General features: G+C 42.8%; 1 protein-coding gene across 16 annotated transcripts in view; it reads left to right on the top strand.

Annotated features, from left to right (window-relative positions):
• Positions 1-17,344, top strand: part of ARVCF (ARVCF delta catenin family member) — a 1,214,127-nt gene that overhangs the window by 853,965 nt on the left and 342,818 nt on the right. For 11 of the 16 annotated variants that reach the window (XM_069756268.1, XM_069756181.1, XM_069756276.1 and 8 more), the window contains one exon: positions 7,651-7,899. The exons of 3 other annotated variants lie outside the window; for them this stretch is intronic. In XM_069756268.1, coding sequence (XP_069612369.1) covers positions 7,684-7,899 — 216 coding nt within the window. In that variant the 5' untranslated portion in view covers positions 7,651-7,683. The remainder of the gene's footprint in view (positions 1-7,650; positions 7,900-17,344) is intronic. 2 more of the 16 variants (XM_069756252.1, XM_069756192.1) reach the window with 1 other exon arrangement.

Raw genomic sequence — 17,344 nt, forward strand, 5'->3', positions numbered from 1 at the left:
CTCACCAGCAATGACTGACAGCCGGTTTACTAGTGCTTGGGGACATGACACTTTGGGGACATGACCCCTTAGTGCTTGGGGACATGGTAACCTTTAACAACTTCACTCAATAATATAAACTGGTCTGCCATAACATTAAAACCACAGCCAGGTGAAATAAATAACATTGATTATCTCTTTACATTGGTATACGTTACAGGGTGGGATATATTACAAGCAAATAAAAAGTCAGTTTTGAGTTTGATGTTCTGGAAGCTTAGCAGATCGGCAAGTGAGAATTTGAGAGACTTTGACAAGTGCTAAATTATGATGGATAGATGACTAGGACAGAAGATTTTCAAAGCTAGGAAATTTTGTGTCCTCCTATTAACACCTTCCCGCAAAAAGGCTTAACTGTACTGTATGTCAAGATTGTAGGTCATATTCCACAATTTTATATACGATTACTTCAGAGAGATGGCATAAACAGAAGAATTATGATGAGCTCAGAGGGCTGGAGAAGAGGCAGAAACACTCACTTCTGTGATAAAACAGGCAGAGAGATGTGTGACCTCAGGCAGAGAGATGTGACCTCAGGAAGAGAGATGTGTTACCTCAGACAGGAAAATGTGTTACCTCAGGCAGAGATATGCGTTAACTCATGCAGAGATATGTGTTACCTCTTGCAGAGATATGTGTTACCTCTTGCAGAGATATGTGTTACCTCTTGCAGAGATATGTGGTACCTCTTGCAGAGATATGTGTTACCTCTTGCAGAGATACGTGTAAAGGTACCGTCACACTTAGCGACGCTGCAGCGATACCGACAACGATCCGGATCGCTGCAGCGTCGCTGTTTGGTCGCTGGAGAGCTGTCACACAGACCGCTCTCCAGCGACCAACGATCCCGAGGTCCCCGGTAACCAGGGTAAACATCGGGTAACTAAGCGCAGGGCCGCGCTTAGTAACCCGATGTTTACCCTGGTTACCAGCGTAAAAAAACAAACAGTACATACTTACATTCAGCTGTCTGTCCCTTGCCGTCTGGTTCCTGCACTGACTGCTGGCCGCAAAGTGAAAGTGAAAGCACAGCACAGCGGTGAGTCACACAGCGGTGACTCACCGCTGTGGCTGTGCTCTGCTTTCACTTTACGGCCAGCAGTCAAGGCAGGAACCAGACGGCAAGGGACAGACAGCTGAATGTAAGTATGTAGTGTTTGTTTTTTTACGCTGGTAACCAGGGTAAACATCGGGTTACTAAGCGCGGCCCTGCGCTTAGTTACCCGATGTTTACCCTGGTTACCAGTGAAGACATCGCTGAATCGGTGTCACACACGCCGATTCAGCGATGTCTGCGGGGAGTCCAGCGACGAAATAAAGTTCTGGACTTTCTTCCCCGACCAGCGATCTCCCAGCAGGGGCCTGATCGCTGCTGCCTGTCACACCGGACGATATCGCTAGCGAGGACGCTGCAACGTCACGGATCGCTAGCGATATCGTCTAGTGTGACAGTACCTTTACCTCTGGCAGAGATATGTGTTACCTCAGGCAAAGATATGTCTTACCTCAGGAAGGGAGATGTGTTACCTCAGACATGGAAATGTGTTACCTCAGGCAAAGATATGTCTTATCTCAGGAAGAGAGATGTGTTACCTCAGACATGGAAATGTGTTACCTCAGGCAGAGAGATTTGTGTTAACTTAGAGAGATTTGTGTTACCTCAGGCAGAGATATGTGTTACCTCAGGCAAAGATATGTGATACCTCAGTCAGAGAGATATGTATTACCTCAGACATGGAAATGTGTTACCTCAGGCAGAGATATGTGTTATCTCAGGCAGAGAAATGTGTTACCTCAGGCAGAGATATGTGATACCTCAGTCAGAGAGATATGTATTACCTCAGACATGGAAATGTGTTACCTCAGGCAGAAATATGTGTTATCTCAGGCAGAGAAATGTGTTACCTCACTCAGAGTGATATGTGTTACCTCAGACATGGAAATGTGTTACCTCAGGTAGAGATATGTGTCATCTCAGGCAGAGATATGTGTTACCTCAGGAAGAGAGATGTGTTACCTCAGACAGAGAGATGTGTTACCTCAGACAGGAAAATGTGTTACCTCAGGCAGAGATATGCGTTAACTCATGCAGAGATATGTGTTACCTCTTGCAGAGATATGTGTTACCTCTTGCAGAGATATGTGTTACCTCTTGCAGAGATATGTGGTACCTCTTGCAGAGATATGTGTTACCTCTTGCAGAGATACGTGTTACCTCTGGCAGAGATATGTGTTACCTCAGGCAAAGATATGTCTTACCTCAGGAAGGGAGATGTGTTACCTCAGACATGGAAATGTGTTACCTCAGGCAAAGATATGTATTATCTCAGGAAGAGAGATGTGTTACCTCAGACATGGAAATGTGTTACCTCAGGCAAAGATATGTCTTATCTCAGGAAGAGAGATGTTACCTCAGACATGGAAATGTGTTACCTCAGGCAGAGAGATTTGTGTTAACTTAGAGAGATTTGTGTTACCTCAGGCAGAGATATGTGTTACCTCAGGCAAAGATATGTGATACCTCAGTCAGAGAGATATGTATTACCTCAGACATGGAAATGTGTTACCTCAGGCAGAGATATGTGTTATCTCAGGCAGAGAAATGTGTTACCTCAGGCAGAGATATGTGATACCTAGGAAATAGCGACCACAATATTGTACAGTTTCACCTGTCTTTCACTAGGGGGACTTGTCAGGGAGTCACAAAAACACTGAACTTTAGGAAGGCAAAGTTTGACCAGCTTAGAGATGCCCTTAATCTGGTAGACTGGGACAATATCCTCAGAACTAATAATACAGATAATAAATGGGAAATGTTTAAGAACATCCTAAATAGGCAGTGTAAGCGGTTTATACCTTGTGGGAATAAAAGGACTAGAAATAGGAAAAACCCAATGTGGCTAAACAAAGAAGTAAGACAGGCAATTAACAGTAAAAAGAAAGCATTTGCACTACTAAAGCAGGATGGCACCATTGAAGCTCTAAAAAACTATAGGGAGAAAAATACTTTATCTAAAAAACTAATTAAAGCTGCCAAAAAGGAAACAGAGAAGCACATTGCTAAGGAGAGTAAAACTAATCCCAAACTGTTCTTCAACTATATCAATAGTAAAAGAATAAAAACTGAAAATGTAGGCCCCTTAAAAAATAGTGAGGAAAGAATGGTTGTAGATGATGAGGAAAAAGCTAACATATTAAACACCTTCTTCTCCACGGTATTCACGGTGGAAAATGAAATGCTAGGTGAAATCCCAAGAAACAATGAAAACCCTATACTAAGGGTCACCAATCTAACCCAAGAAGAGGTGCGAAACCGGCTAAATAAGATTAAAATAGATAAATCTCCGGGTCCGGATGGCATACACCCACGAGTACTAAGAGAACTAAGTAATGTAATAGATAAACCATTATTTCTTATTTTTAGGGACTCTATAGCGACAGGGTCTGTTCCGCAGGATTGGCGCATAGCAAATGTGGTGCCAATATTCAAAAAGGGCTCTAAAAGTGAACCTGGAAATTATAGGCCAGTAAGTCTAACCTCTATTGTTGGTAAAATATTTGAAGGGTTTCTGAGGGATGTTATTCTGGATTATCTCAATGAGAATAACTGTTTAACTCCATATCAGCATGGGTTTATGAGAAATCGCTCCTGTCAAACCAATCTAATCAGTTTTTATGAAGAGGTAAGCTATAGGCTGGACCACGGTGAGTCATTGGACGTGGTATATCTCGATTTTTCCAAAGCGTTTGATACCGTGCCGCACAAGAGGTTGGTACACAAAATGAGAATGCTTGGTCTGGGGGAAATTGTGTGTAAATGGGTTAGTAACTGGCTTAGTGATAGAAAGCAGAGGGTGGTTATAAATGGTATAGTCTCTAACTGGGTCGCTGTGACCAGTGGGGTACCGCAGGGGTCAGTATTGGGACCTGTTCTCTTCAACATATTCATTAATGATCTGGTAGAAGGTTTACACAGTAAAATATCGATATTTGCAGATGATACAAAACTATGTAAAGCAGTTAATACAAGAGAAGATAGTATTCTGCTACAGATGGATCTGGATAAGTTGGAAACTTGGGCTGAAAGGTGGCAGATGAGGTTTAACAATGATAAATGTAAGGTTATACACATGGGAAGAAGGAATCAATGTCACCATTACACACTGAATGGGAAACCACTGGGTAAATCTGACAGGGAGAAGGACTTGGGGATCCTAGTTAATGATAAACTTACCTGGAGCAGCCAGTGCCAGGCAGCAGCTGCCAAGGCAAACAGGATCATGGGGTGCATTAAAAGAGGTCTGGATACACATGATGAGAGCATTATACTGCCTCTGTACAAATCCCTAGTTAGACCGCACATGGAGTACTGTGTCCAGTTTTGGGCACCGGTGCTCAGGAAGGATATAATGGAACTAGAGAGAGTACAAAGGAGGGCAACAAAATTAATAAAGGGGATGGGAGAACTACAATACCCAGATAGATTAGCGAAATTAGGATTATTTAGTCTAGAAAAAAGACGACTGAGGGGCGATCTAATAACCATGTATAAGTATATAAGGGGACAATACAAATATCTCGCTGAGGATCTGTTTATACCAAGGAAGGTGACAGGCACAAGGGGGCATTCTTTGTGTCTGGAGGAGAGAAGGTTTTTCCACCAACATAGAAGAGGATTCTTTACTGTTAGGGCAGTGAGAATCTGGAATTGCTTGCCTGAGGAGGTGGTGATGGCGAACTCAGTTGAGGGGTTCAAGAGAGGCCTGGATGTCTTCCTGGAGCAGAACAATATTGTATCATACAATTAGGTTCTGTAGAAGGACGTAGATCTGGGGATTTATTATGATGGAATATAGGCTGAACTGGATGGACAAATGTCTTTTTTCGGCCTTACTAACTATGTTACTATGTTACTATGATACCTCAGTCAGAGAGATATGTATTACCTCAGACATGGAAATGTGTTACCTCAGGCAGAAATATGTGTCATCTCAGGCAGAGATATGTGTTACCTCAGGAAGAGAGATGTGTTACCTCAGACAGAGAGATGTGTTACCTCAGACAGGAAAATGTGTTACCTCAGGCAGAGATATGCGTTAACTCATGCAGAGATATGTGTTACCTCTTGCAGAGATATGTGTTACCTCTTGCAGAGATATGTGTTACCTCTTGCAGAGATATGTGGTACCTCTTGCAGAGATATGTGTTACCTCTTGCAGAGATACGTGTTACCTCTGGCAGAGATATGTGTTACCTCAGGCAAAGATATGTCTTACCTCAGGAAGGGAGATGTGTTACCTCAGACATGGAAATGTGTTACCTCAGGCAAAGATATGTCTTATCTCAGGAAGAGAGATGTGTTACCTCAGACATGGAAATGTGTTACCTCAGGCAGAGAGATTTGTGTTAACTTAGAGAGATTTGTGTTACCTCAGGCAGAGATATGTGTTACCTCAGGCAAAGATATGTGATACCTCAGTCAGAGAGATATGTATTACCTCAGACATGGAAATGTGTTACCTCAGGCAGAGATATGTGTTATCTCAGGCAGAGAAATGTGTTACCTCAGGCAGAGATATGTGATACCTCAGTCAGAGAGATATGTATTACCTCAGACATGGAAATGTGTTACCTCAGGCAGAAATATGTGTCATCTCAGGCAGAGATATGTGTTACCTCAGGAAGAGAGATGTGTTACCACAGGCAGAGATATGTGCTACCTGGGGAATAGATATGTGTTACCTCAGGCAAGGGAATATGTCACATTAAGCTGCGAGCCCCTTCTGTTTCATCTGTATACTCATTTATCATAAGTGACTTATGCTTCCCCCTGCCCAGGAACTGTGGTAAGTGCCAACCATGAACTGGAGCAGCTCTGCACGATCAGGCATAGGACATAACAGTGCATAGCAGGGGCACATTTATAAGATTAGGAACATTTTATTTTTCATATCCAGTTGTGGAACTTATTCCAAGATCTGTTGATTAAAATCTACTTTGTACATGAGACAACCGTTTAAATAACTTTTTTTTTACAGAACTCTTTTGGGGTCCTAAATTCCTCAATGTTTCACTGTTATTTAAGTGGAATTTGGGGAACTTTGACAGTATTAATGGTTTTAATATTATGGCTGATCAGTGCATATTGAAAGAAGCAAATCCTTTTTAAACTTTGTCATTCGACTTATAAAGCTGTTATGGAGCCTGAGTGTAGCAGACATATTTATTTTACTTGCAGATGATTAGAAGTTTAATTTCATGGAAGCTGCACTAATCACATTTAGTAATTAACACTGTCTTGGAAAATGTTATAGTTATGCTTTCCTACGAGAAATGCTAATAGCTTTGCTCTAACTAGTTGTGAAATGAAAATTGTCTAACCATAAAAATATATAAATATGACACATTTTAGGCATTGCTGATTATTTTGTGTACCAGCATGTTATTGCTTAACGTAGCCATGAGTTTATATAAAAAAAAGTATGCATTTGTTTTTATCTTATTAAATAAAGTAAAATGAATAACCCTATCATGTTGTATGTAACACATGACCTAATTTCTGCTGAACAGGTGAAAAGAAAGTGCGTTCTTTCTTCATACTCCATCTCCACTGTTATGTTCATATCTGTTTATACATCATAATAGTTGTGTTATTGCAAAATCTAGTCTGATATTTCCACTAATTAACCACAGTATGGATGGAAAATTCAACAAATCCAGCACAGCTTTAAAGGTCTCCACTGTCTTTTGTTTGTTCATATAGGCGCCATTCAGTATTGTGACTGGCGCATGTGCATGCAGGCCTCTTCATACTCTCCAAATACCAGTCATGCGAATACCCGACACAATCTTGTATGCTGGAATTTAAAGGAAAAGCATTCAGCATTGCCCATTAAAAATAAACATGTTCTTTGCTTCCCTTTGCTGTCCCTGATTTGATTTTCAGAGCCATAAAACCCCACAGCACAGCGAATACATGCTCCAAATGCCTACTAGTTTGAGGATCACAAGTTCTCTAGCATTTCTGCTTCGTTGCAAAGATTGATAGCTTACCTTAATGTTGTCAAATTGATGAGATCTTCAAAGAGTAGACTCTGCTTCCAAAAAACCTATTATCTTTATGTTCTTTAACTTTACATTGTTATTTGCACAATGCAAATGATTTTGGAATATGCATGAAAATTTAATGTCAAATAGAAGCTTATTTTTCTCCTGAAGGGCTTCGTATTTCCCCAAGAGACTGTTTTACTCCTTAAAGTAGTAGCGGCTGGTTAATGCAAGCCAATGGCAATTGTGTTTTTAAGTATTTTATAAAGATTGCTGCCTGTGTTTTCTGTAATAATGTTGGAGAGAACACATTTATGTTAAAAGAGGTTAGGTATAAAATGCATTGCTATTTTATAGAGGCAAAAGGCCACAAAATAGCGAAATCTGTTCACGGAAACCTGAATATCTCACCACCACAGCACATCAATACGTTCATCCTGTACAATAAATAATCACATTGCATGTTCAATGATCTCTGTGAGTGATTTGTGTACATGCTCCCAGTTCTCTGAGCAGCCGATAACAGTTTTCTAATTTTCCACCTTTTCCTTAAACCTTCTTTAGCAGTTACCAGCAAGACTTCTTTCACAAACAGTTATGGATGACTATGACATAAGGTCTGCTGCCAGTATCCTGGCCTCTGTGAAAGAGCAAGAAGCCCGCTTTGAGAGATTGACCCGAGCTTTAGAAGAAGAACGTCGTAATGTGTCCCTTCAACTTGAGCGTGCCAATGTGCCCTCTGAAAGAATGAGCATGTGCAACATTGGTAATGGGCAGCCGCTAACCACTGCCTGGCAGCAGCTCGTTCTGCAGGTAAAACCTGCCTTTTATGTTGTTTTATCACTCGTGCACCAATGATTATTTGCTTGCATTTGTTACTTCAATTGGTTCTAACATGTGTATACAGCATTCCATCCTTTTGCTGCTTTCATCTCTCAGCATTGATTATCTAGCAAGTACGAACTTTGAGGACAACTTTTGATAACAGCACCACATGCTTAAGCTTAATGACTTTTAGAATCATGTGATTTGCCAAGACTACACATCACACTACTAATTTATCAATTTGTTATAAAGAAGTCTGCCAATGTTCCTGCATGATTTATTCATTACAAATACTTTACAAACAAAAATACAATTTTTTAACTTGTAAATAAAGCATTGTTATTAGATTAATATAGGAAAGGTTTCTTTACAGTAAGTGTAGTCAACCTTGAAATGCCTTACCCCAACAAATGGTAATGGCACAGCATTCGAAAATGAGCTAGGTAATTATATAATGACTGCTAGCATTGCTAATTGTCACTAATATAGTGAATAGCATGTAATTAATACAAATAAATTATCCACCTGCTTTCTGAGGTCAGTACTTTTTTTTCTGAGTGGGTGGGGTGGGGATTGTTATGCCTTCCTTTGGCTAAAATAGTCAGTTCTGAATAAAGGTTTAATTTGTTAGGTCTCTTATTATGCATTGTCAGGCTCATTATGGGTCTATAATGACTTTGGAAGTGACAAAGGATCTTGCTTATCCATTGGCTTTGAATGATTACATGATCAGTTTAATACTGGCATCCGATTATGAAGATAAAAATGGAATGCAGGCATATATGAGAGATAGGGCATATTCACACACTGTTTTTTGCCATTTTATTCACGTACTTTTACCCTGAAAAAAAAATGGTTTTGTGCACGTGCTACTTAATTTTTTTTTCGTACAGATTTGAACCATAAAAGCATTTTTTTCTGAGATAATCTTATAAATGTGCCCCTGCTGTGTACTGTGTAATGGCCGTGTCTGACCGTACAGGGACATGGTCTGATCATACCACAGCTCCTGGGCAATAGAGGACGCAAAAGAGTATACATGTATTTCTACCACATTTTATGTAACTTAATATAGTACGACCAGGGTTCTTTACTTCTTTTAGTGCTGCAATAAGCGTGCCCTATATTACTTGGTGTGATTTTCGATCTTTGCTCCCATGTTGTTAGATGAAAACCATTACCTCTTGTGAAAAAGCGGTCACATTATTTGTCAGCAAAAGAAATAAATTGCAGTTGTACCATTGTTTTTAGCACTGCAGTAGAAATATGATATATTTAATGGCTATACGCTGGCCATTATATTTTTCCCGTGAAAGGATTATTCCATGAAATAATACTACCAGTGTTGTGAATTCTGTGGCCAAGCTCCCTCCTGTGGTCATGAGTGGTACTGCGGCTGGTTCTGTCTATAAGCTTCCTTTGGTGGATGAGAGTGGTACTGCGGCTTCTGAGTTTCCTTCCTCAGGTAATGAGGTTAAGTCGTTAGGTGCTGCTCTATTTAACTCCACCTGGTGCTTTGATCCTGGCCTCCAGTCAATGTTCTAGTATTGGTCTTGCTTCCTCCTGGATCGTTCCTGTGGCCTGTCTATCCTGCATAAGCTAAGTTCTGCTTATGTTATTTTTGTTTGCTATATTTTCTGTCCAGCTTGCTATATTGGTTTTTCTTGCTTGCTGGAAGCTCTGAGACGCAGAGGGAGCACCTCCGTACCGTTAGTCGGTGCGGAGGGTCTTTTTGCCCCTCTGCGTGGTTGTTTGTAGGTTTTTGTGTTGACCGCAAAGCTATCTTTCCTATCCTCGGTCTATTCAGTAAGTCGGGCCTCACTTTGCTAAATCTATTTCATCTCTGTGCTTGTATTTCATCTTTACTCACAGTCATTATATGTGGGGGGCTGCCTTATCCTTTGGGGAATTTCTCTGAGGCAAGGTAGGCTTATTTTTCTATCTTCAGGGCTAGTTAGTTTCTCAGGCTGTGCCGAGTTGCATAGGGAGCGTTAGGCGCAATCCACGGCTACCTCTAGTGTGGTGTGATAGGATTAGGGATTGCGGTCAGCAGAGTTTCCACGTCTCAGAGCTCGTCATATGTTTTTGGTAAATGTCAGGTCACTTTGTATGCTCAGAACTTCAAGGTCCATTGTGGTTCTGAATTACCTGTTCATAACAGTACTGGAGGCCCAAAGTACTAATGCTTCTCAATAGAGGGAAAAGAGAAGTTCTGAGACCATTTTTTTTTCTTTGCACTGTGTTCTGTCTTTCTTTTCCCCTATACATCAGGGTGGTTCAGAACACAGGTGTGGACATGGACATTCAGGGTCTGTCCTCTTTGATGGATAATCTCACTATAAGAGTACAGAACATTCAAGATTTAGTGGTTCAGAATCCTATGTTAGAACCTAAAATTCCTATTCCTGAGTTGTTTTTTGGAGATAGAGCTAAGTTTTTGAATTTTAAAAATAATTGTAAACTATTTCTGGCTTTGAAACCCCGCTCCTCTGGTGACCCAGTTCAACAAGTTAAAATTATTATTTCTTTATTACGTGGCGACCCTCAAGTCTGGGCATTTTCCCTTGCGCCAGGAGATCCTGCATTATGTAATATTGATGCGTTTTTTCTGGCGCTCGGATTGCTGTACGACGAACCTAATTCAGTGGATCAGGCAGAGAAAAATTTGCTGGCTCTGTGTCAGGGTCAGGATGAGATAAAGATTTATTGTCAGAAGTTTAGAAAGTGGTCCGTGCTCACTCAATGGAATGAATGTGCGCTGGCAGCTATTTTCAGAAAGGGTCTCTCTAAAGCCCTTAAGGATGTCATGGTGGGATTTCCTATGCCTGCTGGTCTGAATGAGTCTGTCTTTGGCCATTCAGATCGGTCGACGCTTGCGCGAGCGTAAATCTGTGCACCATTTGGCGGTATTATCTGAGCATAAACCTGAGCCTATGCAGTGTGATAGGACTTTAACCAGAGCTGAAAGGCACGAACACAGACGTGAGAATGGGCTGTGTTTCTACTGTGGTGATTCCACTCATGCTATCTCCGATTGTCCTAAGCGCACTAAGCGGTTCGCTAGGTCTGCCACCATTGGTACGGTACAGTCGAAATTTCTTTTGTCCGTTACTTTGATCTGCCCTTTGTCTTCCTATTCTGTCATGGCATTTGTGGATTCAGGCGCTGCCCTGAATTTGATGGACTTGGAGTTTGCTAGGCGCTGTGGGTTTGTCTTGGAGCCCTTGCAGTGTCCTATTCCATTGAGAGGAATTGATGCTACGCCTTTGGCCAAGAATAAGCCTCAGTATTGGACCCAGCTGACCATGTGCATGGCTCCTGCGCACCAGGAGGATATTCGCTTTCTGGTGTTGCATAATCTGCATGATGTGGTCGTGTTGGGGTTGCCATGGCTACAAGTCCATAACCCAGTATTAGATTGGAAATCAATGTCTGTGTCCAGCTGGGGTTGTCAGGGGGTACTGTCATGATCCCAATGGCAGGGGATCACAAAAATGACAAGCACAGATACAAACAAGCTCTAGGGCGATGGAACCTGAGCTGACCGCGACCCTGAACCTAACACACATTTCAAAGAAAGAAACAACTTGCAATTGTTCCTAAAATTCAGAAAACGAGATCTATCTCCAGAAAAAAACTCTGGGACAGGAATTCTAGGTTCAGACATAGGAACATGTACAACAAAATCCTGTATATTTTGAACCTTAGCGGCAAGATTATTCAGGCTGGAAGCAAAACTCTGGACGTCCATGATAAACAGCTGAGATCAGAGCCATTCAAAGATTAAGAGGAGGAGGAAGTAGCCAGGCTGCAATAAGGCTAGGCAGCAAACTCTGAGGGAAAGGGGAAAGAAAAAAAAAAAAAACTTCCTCAGACTACTTATCCTCCTACTTCAGCCAATACAATTAACACTTTGTGGGCCGGTTATACTGTCATGATCCCAATGGCAGGGGATCACAAAAATGACAAGCACAGATACAAACAAGCTCTAGGGCGATGGAACCTGAGCTGATCGCGACCCTGAACCTAACACACAAATAAAAGTAGCCGGGAAACGTGCCTACGATGATCCTAGACGTCTCGCTCCAGCCGAAGATCTAACTTCCCCTATCAGAAGAAACACAGACCTCTCTTGCCTCCAGAGAAATACCCCACAGCAAATAGCAGCCCCCCACATATAATGACGGTGAAATGAGAGGAAAGCACATACGTTGTATGAAAACAGTGTCAGCAAAATGAGGCCCGCTAAAGCTAGATAGCAGAGGATACAAAAGTGAACTGCGCGGTCAGCGAAAAACCCTTCAAAAAACCATCCTGAAATTACTTGAACTCATGTGCCAACTCATGGTACATGAAAAGCAATTTCAGCCCACTAGAGCAACCAGCAGCAGAGAATCACATATCTGCAGGCTGGACTAAAAACCAAATTAAGCAAAACACAAAACAGGAAAATCCAAACTTAGCTTGTCCAGAAGGTTCTAGGAGCAGGGAGCAGAGGTAACAAGACACACTGGATACATTGATAACCGGCGAGGAAATGCCAGCAAAGCCAGGTTAAATAGGAAACTCCCATATGCTGATGGAACAGGTGGAACCCAGAAACCCAGGAAAGACAAGTCACCCAGTACCATCAGTAACCACCAGAGGGAGCCCAAAAACAGAACTCACAACAGTACCCCCCCCTTGAGGAGGGGTCACCGAACCCTCACGAGAACCACCAGGGCGACCAGGATGAGCCCTATGAAAAGCGCGAACCAAATCATCAGCATGAACATCCGAGGCAACCACCCAAGAATTATCCTTCTGACCATAACCCTTCCACTTGACCAAATACTGGAGTTTCCGTCTGGAAACACGAGAATCCAAGATCTTCTCCACAACATACTCCAATTCTCCCTCCACCAGCACTGGAGCAGGAGGCTCAAGCGAAGGAACAACAGGTACCTCATACTTCCGCAACAACGACCGATGGAACACATTATGAATAGCAAACGATGCCGGGAGATCCAAACGAAACGACACAGGGTTAAGAATTTCCAAGATCCTATAGGGACCGATGAACCGAGGCTTGAACTTAGGAGAAGAGACCTTCATAGGAACAAAACGAGAAGACAACCACACCAAGTCACCAACAAGAAGTCAACAATGGCAAAGGATACTGATATTTTACGGTAATCTTATTCAAAAGACGATAATCTATATAAGGCCTCAAGGAACCATCTTTTTTGGCCACGAAAAAAAAACCTGCTCCCAAAGGGGACAAAGATGGACGGATATGTCCCTTTTCCAAGGACTCCTTAACATAATCCCGCATAGCAGTATGCTCTGGCACTGACAGATTGAACAAACGACCTTTAGGAAATTTACTGCCTGGAATTAAATTTATAGCACAATCGCAATCCCTGTGAGGAGGAAGCGAACTGAGCTTAGGCTCCTCAAAAACATCCCGATAGTCAGACAAAAACACAGGAATCTCAGAAGGAGTAGATGAAGCGATAGAAATCGGAGGTGCATCATCATGAACCCCCTGACAACCCCAGCTTAACACAGACATTGATTTCCAGTCAAGGACTGGATTATGAGTTTGTAACCATGGCAGACCAAGTACTAGAACATCATGCAAATTATACAGTACCAGGAAGCGAATCACCTCCTGATGAACGGGAGTCATACGCATGGTCACTTGTGTCCAGTACTGAGGTTTATTCATAGCCAAAGGTGTAGAGTCAATTCCCTTCAAAGGAATAGGGACTTCCAGAGGCTCCAGACTAAACCCACAGCGATTGGCAAATGACCAATCCATAAGACTCAGGGCAGCGCCTGAATCCACATAGGCATCGACGGAAATGGATGATAATGAACAAATCAGAGTCACAGACAGAATGAACTTAGACTGTAAAGTACTAATGGCAACAGACTTATCAACCTTTTTTGTGCGTTTAGAGCATGCTGATATAACATGAGCTGAATCACCACAATAAAAGCACAACCCTTTTTTCCGCCTATACTTTTGCCGTTCACTTCTGGACTGAATTCTATCACATTGCATTATCTCAGGTGACGGTTCAGACGACACCGCCAAATGATGCACAGGTTTGCGCTCCCGTAAACGCCGATCAATCTGAACAGCCATAGTCATAGACTCATTCAGACCAGCAGGCGCAGGGAACCCCACCATAACATCTTTAATGGCCTCAGAAAGGCCATCTCTAAACTTTGCAGCCAGAGCGCACTCATTCCACTGAGTAAGCACCGACGACTTCCGAAATTTTTGACAATAAATTTCTGCTTCATCTTGCCCCTGAGAGAGGGCCAACAAAGCTTTTTCAGCCTGAATCTCTTGGTTAGGTTCCTCATAGAGCAAACCCAATGCCAGAAAAAATGCATCCGCATTAAGCAACGCAGGGTCCCCTGGTGCCAATGCAAATGCCCAATCCTGAGGGTCACCCCGCAGGAAAGATATAATTATCTTGACTTGCTGAGCAGGGTCTCCAGAGGAGCGAGATTTCAAAGAAAGAAACAACTTGCAATTGTTCCTAAAATTCAGAAAACGAGATCTATCTCCAGAAAAAAACTCTGGGACAGGAATTCTAGGTTCAGACATAGGAACATGTACAACAAAATCCTGTATATTTTGAACCTTAGCGGCAAGATTATTCAGGCTGGAAGCAAAACTCTGGACGTCCATGATAAACAGCTGAGATCAGAGCCATTCAAAGATTAAGAGGAGGAGGAAGTAGCCAGGCTGCAATAAGGCTAGGCAGCAAACTCTGAGGGAAAGGGGAAAAAAAAAAAAAAAAAAACTTCCTCAGACTACTTATCCTCCTACTTCAGCCAATACAATTAACACTTTGTGGGCCGGTTATACTGTCATGATCCCAATGGCAGGGGATCACAAAAATGACAAGCACAGATACAAACAAGCTCTAGGGCGATGGAACCTGAGCTGACCGCGACCCTGAACCTAACACACAAATAAAAGTAGCCGGGAAACGTGCCTACGATGATCCTAGACGTCTCGCTCCAGCCGAAGATCTAACTTCCCCTATCAGAAGAAACACAGACCTCTCTTGCCTCCAGAGAAATACCCCACAGCAAATAGCAGCCCCCCACATATAATGACGGTGAAATGAGAGGAAAGCACATACGTAGTATGAAAACAGTGTCAGCAAAATGAGGCCCGCTAAAGCTAGATAGCAGAGGATACAAAAGTGAACTGCGCGGTCAGCGAAAAACCCTTCAAAAAACCATCCTGAAATTACTTGAACTCATGTGCCAACTCATGGTACATGAAAAGCAATTTCAGCCCACTAGAGCAACCAGCAGCAGAGAATCACATATCTGCAGGCTGGACTAAAAACCAAATTAAGCAAAACACAAAACAGGAAAATCCAAACTTAGCTTGTCCAGAAGGTTCTAGGAGCAGGGAGCAGAGGTAACAAGACACACTGGATACATTGATAACCGGCGAGGAAATGCCAGCAAAGCCAGGTTAAATAGGAAACTCCCATATGCTGATGGAACAGGTGGAACCCAGAAACCCAGGAAAGACAAGTCACCCAGTACCATCAGTAACCACCAGAGGGAGCCCAAAAACAGAACTCACAACAGGGTACATGGTGATGTTCCATTTCTGTCTATCTCATCATCCACCCCTTCTGAGGTCCCAGAGTTCTTGTCTGATTACCGGGATGTATTCGATGAGCCCAAGTCCAATGCCCTACCTCCGCATAGGGATTGTGATTGTGCTATCGATTTGATTCCTGGTAGTAAGTTTCCTAAGGGTCGACTGTTTAATTTATCTGTACCTGAGCACGCCGCTATGCGAAGTTACGTGAAGGAGTCTTTGGAGAAGGGTCATATTCGCCCGTCATTGTCGCCATTGGGAGCGGGGTTCTTTTTTGTGGCCAAGAAGGATGGTTCGCTGAGACCTTGTATTGATTACCGCCTTCTAAATAAAATTGCGGTCAAATTTCAGTACCCCTTGCCGCTGCTGTCTGATTTGTTTGCTCGGATTAAGGGGGCTAGTTGGTTCACCAAGATAGATCTTCGTGGTGCGTATAATCTTGTGCGTATTAAACGGGGCGATGAATGGAAAACAGCATTTAATACGCCCGAAGGTCATTTTGAGTACCTGGTTATGCCATTCGGACTTTTTAATGCTCCATCAGTGTTTCAGTCCTTTATGCATGACATCTTCCGAGAGTACCTGGATAAATTCCTGATTGTATACTTGGATGATATTTTGGTCTTCTCGGATGATTGGGAGTCTCATGTGAAGCAGGTCAGAATGGTGTTCCAGGTCCTGCGTGCTAATTCTTTGTTTGTGAAGGGGTCAAAGTGTCTCTTTGGTGTTCAGAGGATTTCATTTTTGGGGTTCATTTTTTCTCCTTCTACTATCGAGATGGACCCTGTTAAAGTTCAGGCCATTTATGATTGGACTCAGCCTACATCTCTGAAGAGTCTGCAGAAGTTCCTGGGCTTTGCTAATTTTTATCGTCGCTTCATCGCTAATTTTTTTAGCATTGCTAAACCGTTGACTGATTTAACCAAGAAGGGTGCTGATGTGGTCAATTGGTCTTCTGCTGCTGTGGAAGCTTTTCAGGAGTTGAAGCGTCATTTTTCTTCTGCCCCTGTGTTGTGCCAACCAGATGTTTCGCTTCTGTTCCAGGTCGAGGTTGATGCTTCCGAAATTGGAGCAGGGGCTGTTTTGTCGCAGAGAAGTTCTGATTGCTCAGTGATGAAACCATGCGCCTTCTTTTCCAGGAAATTTTCGCCTGCTGAGCGAAATTATGATGTTGGCAATCGAGAGTTGCTAGCCATGAAGTGGGCATTCGAGGAGTGGCGTCATTGGCTTGAAGGAGCTAAGCATCGCGTGGTGGTCTTGACTGATCACAAAAACTTGACTTATCTCGAGTCTGCCAAACGGTTGAATCCTAGACAGGCTCGTTGGTCGCTGTTTTTCTCCCGTTTTGACTTTGTGGTTTCGTACCTTACGGGCTCTAAAAATGTGAAGGCGGATGCCCTGTCTAGGAGTTTTGTGCCCGATTCTCCGGGTTTGTCTGAGCCGGCGGGTATTCTCAAAGAGGGGGTAATTTTGTCTGCCATCTCCCCTGATTTGCGCTGCGTGCTGCAAAAATTTCAGGCTAATAGACCTGACCGTTGCCCAGCGGAGAAACTGTTTGTCCCTGATAGGTGGACGAATAAAGTTATCTCTGAGGTTCATTGTTCGGTGTTGGCTGGTCATCCTGGAATCTTTGGTACCAGAGATTTGGTGGCTAGATCCTTTTGGTGGCCGTCTCTGTCGCGGGATGTGCGTTCTTTTGTGCAGTCCTGTGGGATTTGTGCTCGGGCTAAGCCCTGCTGTTCTCGTGCCAGTGGGTTGCTTTTGCCCTTGCCGGTCCCGAAGAGGCCTTGGACACATATCTCTATG

The sequence above is a fragment of the Ranitomeya imitator genome, chromosome 1 (genome assembly GCF_032444005.1).
Source record: "Ranitomeya imitator isolate aRanImi1 chromosome 1, aRanImi1.pri, whole genome shotgun sequence".
NCBI lineage: Eukaryota > Metazoa > Chordata > Amphibia > Anura > Dendrobatidae > Ranitomeya > Ranitomeya imitator.